The sequence below is a fragment of the Erigeron canadensis genome, chromosome 1 (genome assembly GCF_010389155.1).
Source record: "Erigeron canadensis isolate Cc75 chromosome 1, C_canadensis_v1, whole genome shotgun sequence".
Taxonomy (NCBI): domain Eukaryota; kingdom Viridiplantae; phylum Streptophyta; class Magnoliopsida; order Asterales; family Asteraceae; genus Erigeron; species Erigeron canadensis.
Genome location: NC_057761.1, coordinates 28,069,832 through 28,093,675, shown reverse-complemented (window position 1 = coordinate 28,093,675; position 23,844 = coordinate 28,069,832). Strand labels below are relative to the sequence as shown.

The window sequence follows — 23,844 nt, the reverse complement described above, 5'->3', positions numbered from 1 at the left end:
TGCGTCCTAACTCCCTGGCCTATAGATTAATAAATTTAATTAGTGGGTTGTTTCAATTTCCGTTGGTCTTTTAAACACGTTTTGTTTATTGCCTAAGTTTAGTTGCTAGTTTCCGCTCATCGTCCGGATGTCTACACAGGAGGTTTTAATTAAGTTTGATTTCACTAGATAAACGTATTCGAGTGTCCAAGCAAAAAAGTTTTAAAAATGGTGATCGACTATCCAGATAATTCACCAGATAAGATCAGAGGTGGCTAAACAGTACTATGGAACTAGGCGGTCATTTTAGGCCCTCAAATTTTCGAGGCCTCAATATTTTGTATATTTAACTTAATGTTTGGATTTTGGACTAACTACGATATATAATTTGCATTATAGTAACGCCCTTATTGGTTTTGGTATCAACAACCATATCTTTTTCATTACTAGTAGTTTATAATAGAAATCGAGTTACTTTTTTTTTGTTTTCTCTTTACTCTAATTTATATGGTAATGAACCAGGCCTCAAAAATTGATACCGTTTGAGGCCTCAAAAAACCTTAAGCCACCACTGGATAAGACGTAGTAACAAAAGTTATTATATTTCCGGTCTCCGATTGCAATAAAATTTATATCAAACTGTAGATAAAAATATATCAAAAATAGCGGTAGACTTTAAAATTTTTAACAGTTTTTATATACAATAAATTAAAAAATAAAAACTTACATTTCATATAATTAACTCCTACGAGTATATTGTAGTATTATTATTATATGTATAAATCTCTTATATAAATAAAACAAAATTGTTTCTAGAAGTTTTTTTTCCTATGTGTCATGTCAACATTTTTTTCTAAACTATTTTCTAAACATATATGATATCATAATCATTTTTTTTTTCTTTTAATATATTTTTTATTAGACCCTGTGTAATCTCTTTTTTTCATATTATTTGTCTAACCTTAATTTTTTTATAATTAATATGAAAAATGATCGACTTTATCTTAACTCTTTATTTTTAAATCCATATCTACCATTGATTTATCGTAGTTCTTTTACTTTTTCATCACCTTAATTGGGTTTTATATATTAATGTTCATCTTTGCAAGTATCTTGCTATCTCAATATCAAATTATAATGTATCGACAACAAATTACATATATATTTCTATATACTTTTTGGTTTAACTTTTTAATTAAGCGGCCCGGGTTGAACCCGGATTAATTACCTAGTATAAGATAAGATAAGATAGGGAAAAAATTTTGATCGGATGGATTTGACGGGGGCTTAGGGTGGCTAATCACAACACCAACGCCTAAAATATATAAGGGAAAAGTAAATATAAGGTTGTCCGACATCTAAGCTTAGATGTGGAACCCTTTACATACTAATTTTTAAATATTTGTTAGAATTTAAATAAATCACATGGCCCCCATGAACTTTATGAATTAAAAAAAAAATATGTGAGTGTTTCACACCTAAACTTAGATACCTAATCGTCTTATATTTCCATCCCCCGATATATAAAAGATCATACATCGTACGTGTTGGAAAGAGTAACCCATGCTATCAGCCCTACACCATCATCATTACAACCGGCCACTGCTAATAAAAGTTGATTGAAAATTTTTTTACTTTGTTTATGCTCGCAAATTAGATACACATTTTATTAAGTCCATTTGATCATTTGGGTTGTACATATGAATCAATTGTGTTTTGTTCATTAAACTACTGTGTAGTGTGTACTAGTGTTATTGGGTTATTCAAACCCTCGAAACATTTTGAGCGAACTAGGAGGTACTAGCAAGTAGCAACGTCATGTTGCTGTAATTATCGGTTTTGGACTTTTAATGCAGCCCAAAGCACAGCCCAAGATGAGAGCCCAAGTGATAACCCAATACAACTTTAAACGTACTCGTAAATATGTTTACCTCGATATAAGATAGTACGAATTTTTTTTTGATTCATATCCCAACCAAGCTTTTTTGGTATCTAGACCACACATACTATTTACAGCAATAGTCGCTGCAAATAGTACGGGCCCCTGTCTGTAATGATAAATCTGGCAAAAAAAATAGCGGGCCCCCTATCAGTAATCGCTGCAAATAGTTGGATATGGACAAAAACACCACTATTTGCAGCGATAATTGCTACAAATAGTCTAGTTTAATTACCAAAAAAGTGGTCGGGATACCAGTCACCACTTTTTTGGATATAATCCTTATTATTTATTTCTTATATAATCATTATTATTTATTTCTATCTTGTAAGTACGTACTATCTTATATAATCCATATTATTTATTTCTATCTTGTATACTTTCATTTATTTGTAAAAAACATTCATTTATTTCAATTGCAGTTTCCATCAAAAATGACCGATTCATAAAAAAACAATTTAGGTATTTCTTGTTTGGGGTGATACAAGAAAAATTAAAAATGAATTAAAAATTAAGTTTCATCTTAAACATTTTTTTATTTATTCAAGAATACTAAATTTTTTCAATTCATTTTAAACATTTAAAACATTTTCATGTATCCCCGTAAACGCTAAAGATTTTAATTGTATTTGTTTTTTCTTGAATAACTCACTTTTGAAAATATATTTGGTGGAAATAAAACTAAAATATAAATATTTGGGATTTTTTTACGAACAAGTGAATATATATATATATGAAAGATCAAATAAGAATGTGTCTTAAGGAAAGAAGGAAAAGAAGGTCTTATGAACCAATCACAACGCGACATGTGGATTTAAAAAAAAACTCGGTGGCATTTTTGTAAATAAATCAAACTTTTATCAGCCTTGTTTTGGGTCAGCTTGGGTCTGGGTCAGTTTGGGTTATGATCAGCTTGGTCTGTCAGCTTGGTTGGGTCAACTTGATCAGCCTGGGTTCTAGGTCATCTTGGTTGGTCAGCTTGGTTTTGGGTCAGCTTGAGATCTGATCAGCCTGGGTTCTAGCCCAAGCTAACCCAAACCCAACCTGACCCATCCCAAGCTGACCCAACCGAACCCTAAGCTGACCCAAACCCGTAATCTACATTTGTGTAAATTAATGTACATTTTGTGTAGATTGTGTGTAAATTGTGTCAAGCTAACCCAACCCCAAGCTGACCAGACCCCAAGCTGACCCAAACCTGAACCAAGCTGACCCAACCCAGAACCCAAGCTGACCCAAAACCCATAAGCTACATTTGTGTAGATTTTGTGTAAATTATGTCAAGCTAACCCAACCCCAAGTTGACCCGACCCCAAGTTGACCCAACCTGATCAGACCCCAAGCTGACCCAAACCTGACCCAAGCTGACCCAAAACCCATAATCTACATTTGTGTAAATCAATCTACATTTGTGTAGATTATGTGTAATTGCGTCAAGCTAACCCAACCCCAAGATGACCCAATCTGACCTGACTCCAAGCTGACCCAAACCTGACCGGACCCAGAATCCATAATCTACATTTGTGTAGATGTGTAGATTATGTGTAAATTGTGTCAAACTGACCCGAACCAGACCCCAAGCTGACCCAACCATGACCAAAGATGATCCAGACCCCAAACTGACCCAACCCCAAGCTGACCCAAGCTGGCCTAAACCTGACAAGACCCCAAGCTGACCCAGACAAACTGACCCAGACTCAAGCTGACTGATCAAACTGACCCAAACCAAGCTGATCCAACTCAAGTTGACCCAACCCACTGAGATCCCAAGCTGACCAAGCTTCACAAAACTTTCATTTATTTACATAATTGCCACCGCGCTTTTTTTTTAATTTTGCCACATGTTGCGTTCTGATTAGCTAATAAGACTTTCTCTCCCTTCTCTTCTTAAGACACCTTCTTCCAGGATCCTCACCCTATATATATATATACAAATGGAATACTCACATATTTGATATTTTAATCAACTAATTCACCAAATATTTATATTTTAGTTATATATAGAGAGAAAAAGAAATTAAAAGAATATATATATATATATATAGGGTTAAGTATTGTAAAACAAGTATTAATGTAAAACAAATATGATAACATCTTGATCTTTAGATTATGTTTAAAATGATGCACAAAGATTCACGAAACAATTAATACACAATGATTTTAATAATGTATGATTACCTTCACTAAAATTTTATTTATTGTTTTATTTGTTTTACTTTAATACTTGTTATATTTTACCTAAAACCTATATATATATATATATATATTTGTATTTAAAAATTAATGAAATCAAAGTTAGTACAACATTGTAAATTACATTTAATGACATTTGTCACACTTTGGTTAGTTATTTTTTATTCTTACTAAAAGTGTGAGATAGTAAGAAACTAATGACTAAACATGTAATTTTTTATGTAGGTGTTTATAAATTGACATATATCTTCATAAATGACTATCTATATGACTATTTATGTAATTTTCCCATTAAGCTAAGGTGGAAATGATATATAATTTTACGTTAAACATATATATCTTATTAGGTTGATTATTTTATGACCAATCTTAAATTAAGATCATTAAGACCAAATCTCAACTATTTATTTTTTTTTCTATTCTCAAATCTCAAATTCTGTTTTCTAGAATTCCGCGACATCTTCGGCGACAGCGGCGACATCTCCGGCGACATTTCCGGCGAGAATCAGTTTCGTTTAGTGGGACGGAGCGAGTAAAAAACTTTGAAAACTTAAAAGATATTCAAAGATATTCATCAAATATTATACATCACAAACAAAGATATTCAAGGTCAAAGTTATAAAAAACTGACTTTGAAAACTTAAAAGTGGACACATGTAATGGGACAGAGGAAGTAAAAAACTTAAACAGGATGCAATGTGGCAAAAGCTAAATTGCTAAACGATTGTGACATGGACCAATCGTAAGCTGCCATGCAGGCAGGTTACTATTCATTACCCTTTTCTTTAATGTAGTACTAGAAATTTTTGGACCCCGCGTTGCGGGGTCTCAATTCCTTTGTTGAAACGGTTCGTTATTTTAGTATATACGCCGTGAATTTTCGACAGCTTAATAGAAATAATTTTGTCATTAATATGTTTGTTTAAAAGTATGCAAGAAATAAAACATAACCCGTAGTAGAAACCTGAACGGGATGTGATATGACAAAAATATTAATATATTAATTCAGATATCAGGTGGATGTGATATAGCAAAATGCAAGTAGTGGTACGGGATGTATCACATTAAGGTTGAATGACAATTAAAAAGTGTGAAAAAAAAGAAGTAACCGTAATAAAAAATCCGAAAAGGGAAAACAAAACTAAAAAAGAAAAAAACGTGACAAAACCCGAACAGGATGCAATGTGGCAAAATCCAAATTATAGGAAACGTGCGATGTGTCACTTTATAACCGATGCGACGTGTCAAGTTTTAATAAGCATGGTAATTATTGATAACCATGCCAAAAAAAAAACGAAAGAAAAAACTCAAAATGGGATTCGTAATGTCAGAATCTAAATAGTGATGCGGGGTATATGATGAACCAATAAAAGAGATCATATAAGCAAAAAAAAAAGGTATCAAAAAACCAAGAAAAACCAAAAGATGAATAACCTTAACGAAAATAGAAATAACAAAGGAAAAATTAAATATTGTGTAAAAGTTTTCAATATATTAATTCAGAACACAAAACCCAAAAAACTATGATGAACACCAACAAAAAACTCCAAACGGGATCCAAAATGGAAAAATCTAAATAGTGATGGGGGTATACGATGAACCAATAGAAAGAAAACACAAAAGCAAAAAAAACTATGTAATAAACCAACAAAAACCGAAAGAAAATAACCTTAACAGGATCCGATATAGCAAAATCCGAAAAAACGCGGGGTATAGGTGGACCAATAGAAAGAAAACACAAAAGCAAAAAAAACTATGTAGGAAACCAAAAAAAACCGAACAAAAAATAACCTTAACGGAATCCGATATGACAAAATCTGAAAAAAACGCGAGATACAGGCGAGACCAATAGAACAGCACCACGTGACACGTGGCGTTGTTCATTGGCCTTGCCTCTAATGAGATTACAATATAATATAATATAATGTTATTTTCAATTGAGTTTTGAGGGGTAAAATGATATTTTAGATATCAAATTCAACACGTTGTAACAATTCTTATAACTTTTAATATGATGGTTGGAACGTGTGATGTTTATGTGACAATTGTTTTCAATCATCAATAGGTAAGTTTTTTTTCCCTTTTAACTAAAACATAACTAAGTCACATACTCACAGACGTTGAAAAGTTTAAGTATTATGATTATTATTTTATAGGGGATGATATATCCTCTAAACTTTTTTAAATAATAGAATGATAACAATTGTTAAGATCAAGGGATGAATAAAAAATAAATAATACTTGTAGTACTCCTTCCGTCACATTTTAAATATCCAAATTTGACTTGTCAAGTCTTTTGTCTTCAAATTTGTCCGTAAATATTTTTATTTGTACCTTATAACACTTGATATAAGATATATAAACGGGTTGAGTTTTAAATATACTTTTCAATGATATAAATTTCATCAACTAATATATAACACAAACAAAGATATTTGCAGTCAAAATTTAAAGAAAAAGAACAAAAATGTCAAACTATCACACTGAGTTTTAAAAGAACTTTTAAATGAAAGTTTAAGGATATTAATCATTTTCTTTACTCTATTTTATTTATTGTTTGGAATAAATCTTGAAGAAAACGCGGCAAAAATAATCGATTTTGTAAATCTCACATTAATCTCAAATTTTGAATTTGAAACCCCACAAACAAACGCTTCTTTCTTCCTTTCTTTATTTCCATTTTTTTTTTTAAATTTTCTATTCTTTGATTTTTTTGAAATAAATAATAAATAATCTCCCCATACACACAGTATATATGTAGACTATGAATCTTGACACGTGATTTGATTTGCTTTGCATTCTGTCACAACATTTAAAAACCGCGCTTCTTTGCGAAATTCAAACCCATCATTTTCCATCTTATCCGAGATTTGTGTAAGATGACGTTCGATGATGGTGAAACTCGATCTGCGTTTAAGGTTTGTTTTTTAATTCTTGTCGAGTAGTGTTTGAATCTTCAATTGTGTTTCTTTTTTTGTTGTTGTTAATTTGATTTTTTGTTGTTGGTGTAGAGGATGAAATTTGCAGAATTCGATCAACAAACTGAGAACGCCTGCGAATTTGGATCGGGTTTCCAGCTGAAAAGTGGTATTTTTGAATACCTTTCTAATTATTTGATGCTAATTCTTGGAAAGTTGTTAATTTTTTTATTTTTATTTATATATGTGAATGAGGATGCTGGATTTTGCATATAAATGTTCACTATTTAAGTAGATAACTTACTTTCAAAAATTTACAACTTGTTAATAAAGGCAAGATTTAATCATATACATATCTGTATAGTTAGTATGGATTATTGATTGTAGTTAATGTATACTTAGATTATATAGCATTCCCCATAAATGAATTCATATAAAATGTGAAGTTGTCTCACTCAAAACTGATAAAAGTGTAAAGATATAGAATTTGCGAAAACTTAGTCAATGATTATACCCCTGCAACTTCATAATTACATGCTACGACACATTGACACCATTCTTTGGTGAATTTTTTTTATGGAATACTCATTATTATGTTACTTCGCTTTTTTGTGCAAACGAACTATTGAGGATTCAATAGCGCGCCATTGCCCATTGTATTGCTTAACGTATAAGTGCACATGGGGTTCCACGCTAAAACCAGTTGGTTGGTTACAGAAGGGGTAGCCCGTAAGTTTAAATAATGACCTTTGTTTTTGACATATTACAATGCGGAATTCAGTTTGTACCCAAGGTTTGTCTTGCTAAAGTGGTTAGCATCAATGAAGTTGTTTCTTGAATTATACTTCATAAGTCTTGGATAATAATTTGAAATTGGATTTTGTGTTGATAGGGGAAGTGACAAAAAGAATATCTACAATGCTTGAACTGAATGCTAAGTTTAACTATAATTCCTGCAATGATTCTCCATTATGTATTGAAGACACAAGCAAAGTGCATTCTTTAAAGAATCTGAAAGAGATCAAACCCACTAAAATTTGTAGGGAACCAATAAGTTTGAGTCTTAATCTCAATTCACAAGTTATATCAAGTTCTTGCAATCATGAATGTGTACAAGCACATGAAACTTTATCCGAGTGTGGTAGTACTTGTGGTTCCATTGGAGAAAACGACTCGATGCGGCTTTGGAAACAAATGAAACAAAATGGGTTCCTATCATCTTTTAATGGCAACGTCATATTCCCTTCGTTGCCAAAGCCCTGTGGGAAGAAAAGAGGAAATGAATCAGTGGTCAAGAAAAGGATAGAGATGGCCAAGAGAGAACAAGTTGACAGATTTGCAAAAGTTGCCGCTCCTTGTGGACTTTTAAATGGATTGAATCCTGGGATTATCAACCAAGTAAGAAACAGGAAACAAGTTCATTCTATAATTGAAGCCCTTGTGCGATCTGCAAGAATAAAAAGCAAAAGTAGTGAACACAAGCAGGATGATGGGACTCTGAATCATTTGTACCCCAGCAGAAAATGCGACGATGATGTGCTTAAGCTTAAACTTTCATCTGCTTCAACCGTGACATTCGAAGATATGAGCTCCTTGCCAAATTACAAGTCAGCCAACATTTCTACTGTTGATTCACTTTCTGTTAAAGGTTGGTTTTCATCGCTATTCCTTTATGATAAAATGCATAGTTTTACTGGCCACATGAAAACTATAGTAATTAGGTGTTTGGAGATCTCATAAAAGTTGCAACGATTATTTTCCAGAAATCTTTAAAAATGAGTTGCTTGTATCATTAGTATCCATCATTCTAACTCAATTGATGATTCACATCTAAGATTATGCGTTCTTTGTTTTGTTTTTGTTAAAGGGTATTGGCTGATATTTTCCAACTAATCAAACACTCACATTGTACTATTTATCAAGTTGAGTATCTTGTTTGCACTACACAGTAAGATTGCCTAATGAGTGGACACCTTACTTTCCAATTAATGACAAGTTATTGTTCGTCACAGGTGCAAGTGTAGCTTCTCAGTGGCTGGAACTTCTTTATCAGGACATTAAAGGTCGTCTTGCAGGTAGTGTTGTTTATCTTCCATGTACGTTATAGCTCACCAAGTTTTAAAATGGTTGCTGCATCTAGTGTATAAATAGTGATTAATACTGTTATTGCAGCTTTAAGGCATAGCAAGAAACGAGTTCAATCAGTAACTCAAACAGAACTTCCTCACTTGATAGCGAGTCACTTATCTTCTAAGCAAGAAAATGATTCTTCAGCCGCCCATTTAGCAAATAAAGCGCAAAATAACATGCACAAGATCAGATGGACTGCCCTTTTTGATCAGATGCATAAGTCACTTTCTGTGGAAGAGAAAAATCTGGTGAGTTTTGTTTGCTAAGTATTGTTTGTCATGATATATTGGTATTTCTTGGATTATTGATTTTATAGCCAATTTTTCTAGATTTTGTAAAGGGTTATCTTGACTTTGTTATTGCAATACCCTACTTACCAGGAAAACACATTAAATCAAGTAAGGGAAATGTTGTTGCATTGTGAACATGGTCTCCTAGAATTTCCTCCTGCAAATGGTTTCCAACAACAAGCTACTTTGCAAACTAACTACATGTAAGTGCTTGATTCAATGTCTTTTGTCCATTTAACATCTTACTGTCTACTGTCAAAAAAAGAGGGTAAATGCGCAGGACCCTTAGTCCCATAGTCTTTACAAGAATACAAGGTGTATGCTGAAAAGGTTATCTTTTGTGTTGGAATGTAGGTATCTCAAAGCACAACCAGCCTTAGACAAAGATTTAGCTGTACGAGCTGCTGCCGCTGCTATCTTTTCGACTTCCAACTTACTGCAAACGCCAGATAACTTGCCCTGTTTCTGATCATTTTTGAGCTAGGGTATTTTCATTGCAACAGTTTAACTTCAATTATGCTTAAATTTTCCAGCATTCCCGAGGCTATTTTTTATGTACTTTCAAGTTCGTTTTTTCCTTTTATTACATTTAGAAGTAAATTTTACATCTGTATCACCTATAGGCTCTAGGTGATACAGATTTTAGATATAGGGTTAACTTTCCTTCGCCGAGTTGTGGCAAAGAAAGTAAGAAACTGGTTTCTGATAACAAATTGTTCTTGAAATCTATAGAGAATTTGCAATAACAGGAACACATTGTTCTTATAGTTGGTTGCACTCTCATTGTGATTGTAGATATGCCCTGCTTAGAGCTTAAGTACTAAGCATTTAGCAAGTGAACTGGGTTTCAGACGATCTATCTGGTTTTCTGAGTCCATCCGGGACTATTCTTTCCTTTCCCTCCCCGTGTGTCCTTGTTGGTAGAAGACCCTATCGCGAAACAAGGGGAAAAATCCATTATCTGGTTCTTTCTTCAGAAAACGTGTCTAAGAACTATCGTGTCCAGTTATGATAGATGTACTCGTAAATAGGGGATTCTGTTTCACATTTTTGTACTTGTTAACTATGTTTATTTAAGCTCATTAAATCATATCAGACTAGTAAGAAAGAACTTCTAAATCTTGACTATTTTGACCATTTATCTTACCCATCCATTTTCCCATCAAATGCTTACAGTGAAAGTTAAGTTGAACTATACATATGTAGATCATTACTACTTCAAATAAGTTGGCTTCAATCGAGTTATCTGAGTTGAATGTTTAACGAATTGTACCGGAATGCGAAAACGAATGTCAAACTTGCAGCTTATCAAACCTCAATCAAATATACTAATACTTTCTCCTCGACTTCAAATCATTGCTTTACTACATTGTGTCGAACTGAGTTCAGGACGACCGGGATAATACGTAATTTGATGATTTTCATGACCGATACCATCAATACCAGAGCCAATACGGAACGATACGAGTCCCACTTCTCATTCTTACCACTAATCACAATGATCACAGAAACAAGAATTTGGATCCATCTTTTATACAAAGTAGTACTCTAAATCCAAATATAAAACACAATATACAAGAATAATAAGTAATAATAATCATCATTAATCATCAATATGAATTATAATCACAAAATATACACTTTCCAATTACAATGATCCACAAAATTCAGTCATTGCAACAACCAACACTCATTAAACTGTGAAGAAACACTCTTCCCAAAGCTACTAACTTTCATCAAACAAAAATGTGTACAAAAATTACCACCCCCAATTCCACTATTTTTCACACTAGATGTTTTTAATAAATAACATGCAGATTTACACCTATTAATATTATCTCTTCCACCTCCTTTTATTTTTCCTTGAATTAAAACCCCAAATTCTTTACTTCCAGAACCTTCTTCTACATCCTCCTGGATCTCCTCCACTAATATTATTCCGTCCGGCGTGTTTCTCACTATCTCCGGCCATTCCGCCGCCGTGACCGCAGTCTCCGTTTTCACTACACCGCCGTCGGCGTAGATCTGTACCAGCAACGGCGCTTGCCGGATGTTTTTCACAATCTCCGTCACCGAGTTTTGAATCCATTCGTCGAACTTGTAATCCTCGCCGTTGACGGTACATTCCGCCGGTGATAATCCGCCACGATCGGAAACGATGATTCCTGTCGCCGTTCCGGTCGCCGACGTGGAGAGATTCGGTACCGTTGATTTTCCGGCGAGGTTATGAAAGGTAATAGAATCCAGACGGTTAGATCTAGGAATTGTCCGACGATATTCCGGCTGACGGAGTAACGAATTTCCGGCGACCTTGTAATGGATTCCAAAACAAGTCATCTTTTTAAATTATTGTTTATAATTATAATAACTGTAATTGGCGGTGGAATGAAATATTGACCAATAAATGATGTTTTTTTTGTTATTTATCAGAGGAACAAATTGGGAGGGAATTAAATTGGACTGGCGTGGACGAATATCAGCCGTCTGATCAAGATAATGGATTTCTTAAGGTTGCCTCGGGTGTGCGCGTGTTTGTTTCCAACTAACATGTGTTAACCGCTATTTTGCTTACGTGGTCTTTCCAATGTGGAAATTGTTTTTCTATTTTTTTCTTTTATTTCGATGCTCTACTTTCTTTATGGCGACGTGTATGTTTTCTATGCTCCAGTCCTATGTCGATTATATGCATTATTTTATTTTAGAATAATGATAAATCAACCTAATTGGTATGCCTAAAGTTGTGTCTAATTGTAAGATGATGACATGTGGAAAAATCATGGACAAGATTAGGAAAGAGAATTATTGCATTCCACATGTCAAATTCCTAAGATTTTTAGGCATATCTTTAGACACATCAATTAGGTTGATTAATCATTTTCCTTTATTTTATGCAAAGTTGCAAACCGTTGTTTAAACATGCGAGACAAATGCTATTTTATATCTTTGATTTTGATATATTTACATGTGTACCAACTACATGTCTCATCTACACCCAATGTTTTGAAAACCGGACCTGACACTAAACCGGTTTCACAATATTTTACTTGTCGGACCAGTTGGATCAGTTGAACCGCGATCAGACCGGATATTATATATTATACATATAAAATATTACGTATATATATTGTTTAATAAATTATAGTTAATAATAAATATAGAAATATGGGATAAGTATCCTGGAATGTAATAAACTTTGGATGAATGTCTATAGTAGGAAATAACTAAAGTTTTGTGTATTGTATATAAATAACTTTAAAAAATGTTTATTGTATGTAAGAAAACATACGTGGCAACCATATAGAGGTGTCACTTGGCTGATTTTAATTGGTTGAATACATTTTCTTACATACAATAAACATTATTTTCGAGTTTTTTACATACAATACACACAACTTTAGTTATTTTCTACTATAGACATTCATTCAAAGTTTGTTACATTACAAGATACTTATCCCTAAAAATATTACATCTAATAATAATGATACTATACGTGGTATGCTGACTAATGAAAAAATATATATAGTGTAAAGAATAGAATATAGAAATATTAAATTAATAATTATAATGCAGGGAAATAGTTGATTCACTTATCTCTATGTATACTAATGTTTTGAAAACCGGACCGGACATTAAACCAACCAAACAAAATTTCATGGGTTAGATCGGTCTGACCGGTTGGACCGGAATTGGACCGGGTTTATTATGAAACATACATTTATCAATATAACACGAACTTTTTTGTTAACATAAACATAATATAAGTGTAATAGTATCAAGTTCAACATCAATTATCGAAATAAAACCAAATCATAGTAAAAAATCATAATCTTAACAATTTCTTTGATGGTGTAAATTTGTATATTGATTATATATAGTGTTAGAAATATCATACCTTTTTATTATGTCCCGTAATAATGTAAATTATTATATTTTTTTCAGTTTTTATTATCGCCAACAGCTATCCAATCGGTTCAACATCTTTTTTTTCTTATTATTCTAACTTCAACAATCTTGGCAAGCTTTGGTGTAATCAAACAAGAGACTTTCTAGTTTCTTATGTCCCGTAATAATGAAATATGGAAAGGGATCGAGTCAATTGTGAAAACGAATTATGTAAACTTTACACGATAAAGTTGCATCACTTTGAAATCATATGTATATTGCCAATAGTTAATAAGCAAAATACAAATTAGTTGCAACTTTCAACTTGAAACACTTCTTAAAAACATCGTAAATTCTCTATATAAGGATTTGATGTAGTATGAAATATTCATAGAAAAATTGCTTTAACATTATTACTATGAACATGGTCGCCAAGTAATCTCTAATTTACACTAATCACATATAAAATCAAACACATTGGTTTGTTTACACTAAAATATGAAATGTTTCTAAAAGATTTTGGTCAAGTATATATGATGTCACCGTTAAAAAAAAGTACATATGATATCAGGTAATTACAGACTTACAGGAAAACCTCTATAAATTAATAATGTCGAGACTATATATTTTATCAATTTAGCGAGATATTATCATATTGATAATTTAATATATATTATTAATTTGAAGAGATTCATATATGACGAGCTTGAGGATGATTCATTAGCTTTGAACCGGTCACTTGGAAAGAAGCATTATAAGTGGCAACAACAATTCACAACTTTTTATTAGAATAAAAAATGATAGTAGCTCAACTCTTAAGTGCATTTAGAAGATTTTGGAAAAAAAACTCATTATAGATTTAAAGTTAAAAAAAAAACAAATGACTAAAAAGACAAAGTAACTCCCAATGTCCTTTTTCACATAAAATAAATGACTATAAATTCATTTTTACTAGACAATTTTAAAAATTTTCGAATATTTTTAGAATTATAAATTTATAGTTTCGCTGTGATCAATATATTTACATTAGAATTTCAAAAAAGTTATTATCTTATTATTTTATTAATTGAGGTCCAAATTTATACTTGTCTCAAATTAGGACTGGGCAAATTATTAATAATATCAAGGTTATTAATTTATCGAGTATTATTATATAAAATTTATAGTGTATTTAAAATTGTAGTAACTCTAATAACGTGGTTGCTCACTAACCATCATTTTCCAATGTAGCAAAAAGAACCAACAAGTAAATAATATTAGTACCTTATTGGATTTGGCGATAAAAATCCAATAGTAAAAAGACCCAACTAGTATTAGTATTCTATTGAAGTTAAAATAGTTATGTAATAATAAGATATTTTTATGAAAGATATGTTAATTTAAGACAAAGCTTATTATATGTATTCGACTTTATACATTTATTTTTAATAGCGAATTAATAACATTGAATTGGGCGGTATTCAATTTTTGAACACTAGTTGTGCATAGCGAGTGACACTTTTGTTAACGTGGTATGCATAAATTGTCACGTCAATAAATATAACATCATATGCATACAAGGAGTCAAGGATGTATCAAGGGTGAGCGAGCACATATAGAAGTGGGCATCAGATCCGAACCGGTGGAATCGGTTCGGAATCAGAACTGGTTCAAGTCAACGTGACGAAGAACCGGTTATTGGTCAAACTTTTACCGCTTTTTTGTTTTGTTTTTTTCGGTTCGGATCAGGTTTGGAACAGATTTTTGGAACCAAAAGTGGAACCGGTTCCTATCCATCAGTTCCGGTTCTAAGATTATCCAAATCGGTTTTTTTGGAACCAATTTTTTTGCCCACGTCGAAGCACGTACAATAAGAACATTAGTAGAACAGTAAGACTCCATACTACATAGGTTTTATATTAATGAGGCAAAACAGTTTAGGTAGAGATCTTCTCAAGTTGTTTTTAACTTAAGGGGTCAAGTTATCAATAACGGATTGGTATATGGTGGAGTTTGAGACTGGTGGTCTTGGGTTCAAATCCTGCTGTGAGTAAAATGTTTTCAGGAATGGAGACATGGATTTTCTCATTATGGGTTTTTTCTGAAATTGAAATTAAGTATATGAAGAGCTATGCCGCCGAGCCTAAATTTGTCGTCCAAAATAAAAAGAAAAAAAGTTAGAACCATTGTGACCTTTGAATGAAAAATTGAAAATTAATGATCAAAGATTTCAAGATCTTTCTAATCTTCACCATTGATTCATTTCCTACCCAAACATTCTTTATACATGCATTTTCTCTTTTTTAATTTTTATTTTCACTTCGTTTCAAATACTTTTTTTTTAATCTAATTTTAGATATATTTTGAGGTTTATGATTTAGGCATGTCCCATGTGTGTTATTATATTATCATATGCATACAATCGTAAAGTATATCTAAGATGAACACGCACAATAACAATAATTAGGAAACAGTCTCAAGCCAAATAAGAACATATCGACATCCTAATATAATCGAGATCAAAGTTATTATGCAAGTTCTATGCTCAAATGCTTTTATATATACTAAAATCAACGCATCTCTTATTAATCAAAATAGTGATAGATTTTTACGAATCGGGATCCTTAAATTGATTCAACTTTATAAGTAAAATTAAAATTTAACTTTTTAAATCTTAACTTTTTACTTTTATTCAAAGATTAAAATTGACCAAACTTTAACCCATCAGATTTTTACTTAGATGAGACACCCTCCATGTCGAATACTACAGTACAAAATTGACTTTGTGATACGATACAGTTTTTTCTCATGACATGACATAAATAAAAGAGAAATAAATTAGGTGAAGTGAACGGTGGAAATTCGATGACATGGCTGGATCTCAACCCTTTATTCTACCAAACTTTCTTTGACATTCTTGTATTTAATACTTGTAGAGTTATATTTATGTTTAAAATGTACACCAACATGAATGTTTTTGATAATTTCTATAGTTATATACGAGTAATTCACACGTTCTTGAGTTAACAAACTTGTTCATACATATGCGATATATGAGACAAGTTCTTTTTCCCCTTTTCTATAAACTAATTAGCATTAAAAACATTTGGGAATGTTCTACATTGCCCTTATTCGGTGCTTTTCATATAAATTGCTTTATTAAAATTGTAGTTATATATTACACAAGTGTCGTCACTCAATATCAACCGTTGATCGAATACTTATTTCTAAAAATCTACCTAAACATAAGTATAACTTTGTCAAGTGTCTCAGTTTGTAAACATTAGAGCAGAAATCAAATGTAAAAAATAAAAAGAGATGGAGAAAAAACGAGCTTTGCATGTGAGGTGTGAAAACTAAGAGAAGAGACACGATTTTCTTGTGATGACTATTTAAGTCAAAATAGTCAAATTTTGGCATTTTGCTATAAAAACATTTATCAAATATAAGTAAGTTTTATTATTGAAAGGATTCTACATGTAGCATCTTAATAATATGATCGAGCATTAGCTATAGAGGCCTACGGTAATTTTATAAAACAACCCAGGTGGATTTTATTAATAGAATAAAAGGACGAACAATTAAGGGTTGTTTTATAATGTTGTAAGAGTATAATATGATGGCCAACGACGTCGATGGGGAGAGGGAGTCTTGTTGGTTATGATTTGTAAGTTGTAACTTATAGTTTTTTTTTTTTAATACGGAGTAGCAAATTTATTCTACTACCAAAACACCTCAATTAATATACTAATTTTTTTTATTAAGTTATTTCAATTCAATGGACAATGATACAATAAATTTATGCAATAATATACAACAACTGCTTTAAACAATTGCACATTACGTATTAATGTGTTTATATACTTAGTGTAAATGACAAAAGTTGTCAACTTGTCCCTATTAGTTCAATATATATACTACTCCGTACATTTTATATAACAAGCCTACCAACCAAAATGTGGATGAATGGTTGTTGCTAAACATGAATGTAGTAAGCTTATTTAAACGTCCATCCAACACTTTGTCTCTTCATTTTTCTCTCTATACCAAAAAGTAAGAATTCTCTCTTCCTTTTCTTTTTTTATCTAAAAAACTTGGCAAACTATACATGTATATATTCTGTATACTAATACGGTCTTATTTTATACCATTCGTTAATTATAAAAGATTAAACTCAAAATAGTCATGAAAAGGTCTAAAACTTTTACATATGTTTGAAGGGACTTTTGTTTTTCTTCTAGTTATGTAAGTTGTATTTGTTCATTTACTAAAAGAATTGCATTATTTATCATTTTTTTATTTGTAAAATTTTGTTTTGTGTAGTGGGCACAGAAATGGTGATGGTTGATGATATCTCTTTTCCTCCACAAATCACAACAACCAAGCCTTTATCTTTGCTTGGACATGGTATTTAATTTGTTTATTTAGTTAATTATCATAAGTATATAATTAATTAGTATATCACTTTTTTGAACCATACATATTCATTATGTTGGTTAAATTAACAGGAATTACCGACATCGAGATACATTTTTTGCAAATCAAATTTACTGCAATTGGAGTTTATATTGATCCTGAAATCGTGACTCATTTGCAAAAATGGAAGGGTAAATCCGGAACCGAGTTATCAGAAGATGACGAGTTTTTTGATACTGTAATCGCGGGTAATTTTTTTAATCTTTATTAATAGATTAATAGTACTCGTAATATTTATATTTACTTTAGTGAGTGGTGATTGTGAATTTAATTTTATGTAGCACCTGTTGATAAGTACTTAAGAATTGTGGTGATCAAAGAGATCAAGGGATCACAATACGGTGTACAACTCGAAAGCTCGGTGAGGGACCGATTGGCAGCCGATGACAAGTACGAAGAAGAGGAGGAGGCTGCTCTCGAACAAATTGTCGAATTTTTCCAATCCAAATACTTCAAAAAGGACTCGGTACTTACATTTAGCTTCCCCGCGACATCAAACACTGCCGAGGTACATAAAGTTCATATCCACTTTGTTATGTTTTTCCATGTTTAAATAATGCTGGACTTGAGTAAAATATTCGGAATTAATGTTTTGTTTTTCTTATGTGACGAAATAATGAACAGATTGGGTTCTCAAGTGACGAGAAAGAGGAGCCGAAGACAATGAAGGTCGAGAACGAAAACGTAGTAGAGATGATAAAGAAATGGTACTTGGGTGGCACCACGGCTTACTCTCCTTCAACCATTTCATCTTTGGCAAACACTTTGTCTTCCGAATTGTCAAAATGATCAGTTTGAACCATCCTCTTTGTGTGTATCCGAATTTTAGTACTCGTAAATGGTTTCTTTCTTTCTATTTCTATTGTAAAAGTTTGTCATTTTAATGATCCAAATTAATAAATATGTCCCCAAAACATGGTTGATGTACGTAGGTTAGTTCTGTTTTTGTTAGCTTTACTTAATGTTAATTAGATCTATTAAGATTTAAGAACCTGTTTTTATCTCTTTTTTTTTTTTTCTTTCATATTCCAACATTTTCTGTTTTGTATTTAATCTGCAATCTAGACAAACTCTGCAAACTAGCTATGTGACACAAAACAAGATGAGCTAGAGAACCAACAATTAAAACAGAGATTCGCTGTTTTATATTTAATCTTCAATCTAAACAACTAATTCTACTAAGTGTGACATAAAACAAGATAAGCTTAGCGAGAACCCAAAATTATTTGTACTCAAGATCAAAGTTAAATAATCGCTATGCATTGCCCATTTTTCATTCTGATCATTTGTTTGGGGTCCATTCTCAACTTAGCAATCGCTATGCAATCACATACTACTAGTCTATGTACCATGAGCCAAGACCATACAAGAATCAATAAATACGTTTATTTATGATCAAAGTATTTATTTGGTGATTTATTGTTGAGATGAACAGTTAGCAAAGGTTTTATATATATTTTTTTGTTATATTTCTTCTCTCACATGTAAACATTTATATTATTATAAAAAATAGGGAATGATATTCTTACCACTATTTTTGATTTATTTACAACAAATATGTTTTATTGACTTATACGGTATGCTTTTGATAATTGTAGAGTGTGGTAGATAAATCAAATTTTGTGGTACAAATATCAATTCTCATAATAAATACATCACCTTTAATGAAAAATTACATTTTTTATAAAAAAAAATTAACCAATATATCTTTAACCGTTAATTTACATCATCAGTCTCTTATCTTTTTAAACATATCCAATAACTCTTTATATCAAATTACTTTTACATCAGCCATGTACACACTCGACATCCTCGACACCACCAATATTTGACACTACTACCATCAATAATTAGTAAAAGATAAAATATACTCGTAAATGGTTTAATAACGAAGCGCGTAACCCCGACCACCCACTATTAGCGGCGACGTCGCCGCTAATAGTGGGCCCCCATCTGTCAGTCAACGGCTGTAACTGGCCGAATCACGTGGGTGTGGAGCCCACTATTAGCGGCGACGTCGCCGCAAATAGTGGGTCCCCCCACTACAGATCCATCGTCGATATAAACAAGGCAGCCCTCTTCTTCTTCTTCGTTCGTCTTCTCCATTTTACTCCTCCGTAAAAACTTTTAATTTCTCCAAAAAATCCATTCTTCTCCATTAGTATAACTCACAAATCCGACCATCTATCCCCTCATCATCATTATCAACGTTCTTTTTTACACCACCTACGTTTTCCGGCCCCCCGGAGTCCATTTTCAGGCGTATTTTTAGCGGCGACATTCTTCTGAGTTTTTTACTGTTTTTATTCATCGTTTAACTGAAATGTGATTTCCTTTTAAAATCTTGATTTGCCTGATATAATCATTTGTATTTTTTATGTTTCAATACATTTGATGATTAAAAAATAATTGGAATCAACTTTAGAAAAGTATTATAAAATCAATGTATGTACAACAGAAAAGTATGAAAAATTATTGATTGAAACTTGTTTTGGAACAACATCTTAAATACATAAAAAATATATACAATAAAAAAAGTATACATACAAACAACCTATATAAAACATTGAACGAATTTAATCATTTATTACAATAGGAGGGCCTGGTGGTAGTCTTGGCATGTTTGCGCACAACCAATTTTGATACGCATCTTCTTGATTTGCGTACGTTAATGCTAGTCGACGTGCAGGATCGGTTGCGTGAAATTCCCATTCCGGATTCTTGTATGCCATTGGGTAGTCGCCTGCTAATTTCACTGCAACAAAATGGGTTTCGTCGTTTATCAGAGCAACACTTATCGGTTGTTTGAATAACAGCTGATCTAAGCCGTGATGCATCGGAAATACTGTGCGGGGGTCACGTAGGCTAACGCAGTTGACTATTATACCCAGCTTATTGGCCAGAAGGATATGGAACCACACTTTACTCATCCAATGATCTCTGGGCCGGCTTCTTCCATAATAAGAGGTTCGCAGCGCCGACAACATTCGGTTGCCCTCTGTTTGCCCAAACATTTGCATGTACCCATCGAGGTCAGATTCAAACTCCGCGAGCATCTGCGTACGAACCCACTCTGCACCCATCTCCTCATCTAGCCCCAAAGCTACAGCGGTAGCTCGAAATCCACAGTTACCGTCTCCTTTGACATTTTGTGCGCCTACAACGTATGGCCTTAAGTACGATGGTATCTCACCTAGTACCCAATCGTACTTTTTGGAAAGGCTGGCGTTATACGGTTCCGCAACATACCCAACCCAACTGGCCGATGACTGTGCCTCTGACTCCAAATCTGAAACCTGCGCCTGCCTTGATTCATATATGGGTGCATTTCTAGATTTTGTAGGTGGTGGCCCGAAGATGTCATCTACTAAGTTGGAATATGGTTGGTCATAGTTGAGCCAATGGTCTTGGGACGTATCGCCGAATCCATATAATTTTGTGTCACATATGGTGTATCCCCGACCCCGTAGGATTGGGACGGGTCCCCAAAAGTATATATATCATCAAGACCTGGATACGGGTGCAGGTTTCCGAAAATGTCAGGATTATCTTTGACCCATTCTGATTCAGGGTGGGATTGATCGTTGAACAATCCTCGGTTCTCGGGATAACGACAGGACTGGGACGGCTCGTACGTACTGTGTCTGGCGGGCTGCGCAGGTGGGGGTTTGTTCAAATCTGGCACCTTGTATTCCCTCGGTCGACTGGACTTGGATTTTCGTAGCCCAGGTGGGTTGGTGTTGAGATCCGGCACCTGGACCATTAGTAAGAATCAGTTTCCTTAACTGAGGTAGTTATATGTACTGTATTTATTGAATAAGACAAATATTTAATTAGATGTATTATGTATACCTTTGGCGGCTTTTGTTTCGAGCCGACTGGTCTTCCGCATGTGGTCTTTTGAACAAGAGGGTCATTCACTTGTGTCTTACCAGGCTTAAACATGTCTTTAATTTTTGACAACCAATGCTTCTTTTGGGCCTTGGGTTGCTGTTCCAAGAAATTCGTAAGACCATCAACGACTTTATGGACATCGTCTTCTTCGTCTTCGTCTTGTACGCATGTCCACGGTGTTAAGTCAAGCTTTTTCCAAAACGGGTCTATGACATGAGGCTGTATACGAGTCCCTGCATTTTTTTGATATAAATAATTGTACGAAATTATGTGCTTTTGATGAAAAAAATACAAGTAATAAATCGTACTAACCGCGCTGCATGTACTCGGCAATCTTGCAGGCACATGGTAGCCCGCAACTGGACTGAACCTTGCACCCACATTTGTTAACATGTCTTTTAAGGACTTTGTCTAAGCGTACAATTTCATCAGCCATGATGTCCAATGCTTTAAGTGAAACCTTTCCCAACAGGTCCTTCATACAGTTGTAATTATGTTTCCCCTTCCGGGTCCCGTTGCTATACCCCAGTTGGCCCCTTATTTCTGCATCTTGACTGATCAGGACAGAATCAACACATTGGAGGATTCTAGTAAATGTGCATTTCCCCCTCAATTCTTCCTTCAGTAAATGGTGCTCAGCCTCCACTCTGTTTGTGGTGTGGTTTTGGTAGTTGAGGTGTTCATCGACCCAACAGGACACAATCTGCTCTCGGTATGGGGACAACCAATTATCGGTCAAGTACTTGTAGACGCCTAGAAAACTCGCAAGTTTTTCCTTTAACTCCTTCTCATTTGACTTAAACTCGTCAAAAGTCCGAGACTGATAGACTTTTTTCCACCATACGTTAAGCCTGTCAATGTTAACATCTTTCTTAATCCGCAATGCCGGTTCGCAGTGCTTGATTATGTTTTGCCATATATGGTACCTACACAGCAGTTGTTTCGCTTCCGACATAACAACCTTCAAAGCTCTCATCAGGGCCAGCTCCCTGTCAGTAAGAACGACACGAACGGCAAAGCTATCAGCAAGGGTGGACCGAAGACATCGTAAAACCCATTGATAATTTGCCTCCCGCTCGTTTACGATAAAAGCATACGCTAAACTGAAGGTCTTCCCCGTTGAAGTCACGCCGACGATCTCAACTAGCGGCATGTTGTAGATGTTAGTTTTGTACGTGGAGTCTATTTCAATAACCCAGGGAAATGCGCGCCATAGGGTCATTGATGTTGGATGAATGAAAAACAGGTTCTCCAAGCGTCCATTTTTGTTATTTGTGGTGAACTGGTAAAAGTACCTTTTCTCTTGCAACAGTGAAAACATAACCTGCGTTTAGTGACCAAGATATAATAATTAAGTCAATTCCAACAACGTAGTACAATAGAATATTTAATGTTTTTACCTGCATTGGAGTACGCCCTGCTCGGCCCGACCTTCTTCTCGCTTTTAGGAAGTTGGTAATGTCTCCTTTCCGAGTCAAGTTTCCTGGAAATTTAAGTTTGAGGTTTACCAGGATCTGATGTGGGTACAAACCGCGATCCGATTGGGTCCCCACAAATTCCTTTTCTTCATCCGTCATCCGTCTGGCGTATGCATTCCCTTGCAGATTAGTAGTTGGATCATGATTGTGTCTCCAATCCTTGACAGTTAACCTCCAACCACCATCACGCCCAGAGCGGCCTATTAAAGTGAAAGGACAACCTATCTTACTTGACCGTTTAGGTGGGCCAATTAACCTTGCATCGCGCACTCCACCGTGGTGACATATAAGTGTCACTTTATTGACCACCTCTTTTGAGTTTTTGTTCATCCGCTTTATAACTAGAACATAACCCAAATCCATTGCTGTTCTTTGAGCCCACTCCGTTAATTCTTCAAAGGAACCGAACACCTCATCAGTTTCAAAGTCCCCAGCTTCGCATTCATATTCACCGTCTGCATCAGGTTGCTCAAACACATTATCCGGCACTTCAATACGTACGTTTTCTGGGTCTGCCCAAATATCCTCCAAACTATCCATCTGAAACAATTCAAGTAAACATCAACCTCATTAACTATTAATGATGTTCATACTATATATATATATGTTTATATATTTACACATAAGTATAATATCTATATCTATATTCATAATACATATATATATAAACAATAAGCTTGAAAAGG

The 23,844-nt window shown here is 33.7% G+C and overlaps 4 protein-coding genes across 4 annotated transcripts; 2 read left to right on the top strand and 2 right to left on the bottom strand.

The window, feature by feature from the left end:
* The first annotated feature begins 7,797 nt into the window (after positions 1-7,797).
* LOC122588985 lies at positions 7,798-10,203 on the top strand. The gene is made up of 6 exons (XM_043761215.1): positions 7,798-7,822; positions 7,922-8,677; positions 9,042-9,104; positions 9,202-9,407; positions 9,540-9,652; positions 9,804-10,203. The coding sequence occupies exons 1-6, from the start codon at positions 7,798-7,800 to the stop codon at positions 9,916-9,918; spliced, it is 1,278 nt and encodes a 425-aa protein (XP_043617150.1). The 3' UTR covers positions 9,919-10,203.
* An 819-nt stretch (positions 10,204-11,022) lies between these two features.
* Positions 11,023-11,847, bottom strand: LOC122584885. Its single transcript, XM_043756960.1, has one exon. It carries the CDS (start codon positions 11,784-11,786, stop codon positions 11,121-11,123), a length of 666 nt encoding a protein of 221 aa, XP_043612895.1. The 5' UTR covers positions 11,787-11,847; the 3' UTR covers positions 11,023-11,120.
* Positions 11,848-17,344: 5,497 nt separating this feature from the next.
* LOC122607388 (chalcone isomerase-like protein 2) lies at positions 17,345-18,713 on the top strand. The gene is made up of 5 exons (XM_043780354.1): positions 17,345-17,363; positions 17,634-17,717; positions 17,819-17,974; positions 18,068-18,294; positions 18,411-18,713. Coding segments are annotated over exons 1-5 (633 nt in total). The 5' UTR covers positions 17,345-17,362; the 3' UTR covers positions 18,576-18,713.
* A 1,649-nt stretch (positions 18,714-20,362) lies between these two features.
* On the bottom strand, positions 20,363-21,150 carry LOC122588975. The gene is made up of 2 exons (XM_043761203.1): positions 21,036-21,150; positions 20,363-20,943 (listed from the first exon to the last, which is right to left on the bottom strand). Exons 1-2 carry the CDS (start codon positions 21,148-21,150, stop codon positions 20,363-20,365), a joined length of 696 nt encoding a protein of 231 aa, XP_043617138.1.
* Between the last annotated feature and the right edge of the window lie 2,694 nt (positions 21,151-23,844).

Excerpts from the sequence above, each read along its gene's own strand:
- LOC122588985 (XM_043761215.1), top strand. The coding sequence starts at position 7,798 with ATGCGGAATTCAGTTTGTACCCAAG. Across the intron at positions 8,678-9,041 it reads TGATTCACTTTCTGTTAAAG|GTGCAAGTGTAGCTTCTCAG; the intron begins GTTGGTTTTCAT and ends TGTTCGTCACAG. Across the intron at positions 9,408-9,539 it reads CTGTGGAAGAGAAAAATCTG|GAAAACACATTAAATCAAGT; the intron begins GTGAGTTTTGTT and ends CCTACTTACCAG.
- LOC122584885 (XM_043756960.1), bottom strand. The coding sequence starts at position 11,786 with ATGACTTGTTTTGGAATCCATTACAAGGTCGCCGGAAATTCGTTACTC.
- LOC122607388 (XM_043780354.1), top strand. Across the intron at positions 17,718-17,818 it reads TTTATCTTTGCTTGGACATG|GAATTACCGACATCGAGATA; the intron begins GTATTTAATTTG and ends TTAAATTAACAG. Across the intron at positions 18,295-18,410 it reads CGACATCAAACACTGCCGAG|ATTGGGTTCTCAAGTGACGA; the intron begins GTACATAAAGTT and ends AATAATGAACAG.
- LOC122588975 (XM_043761203.1), bottom strand. The coding sequence starts at position 21,150 with ATGACATCTTCGGGCCACCACCTACAAAATCTAGAAATGCACCCATAT. Across the intron at positions 20,944-21,035 it reads TCATCGGCCAGTTGGGTTGG|GCGCACAAAATGTCAAAGGA; the intron begins GTATGTTGCGGA and ends CATACGTTGTAG.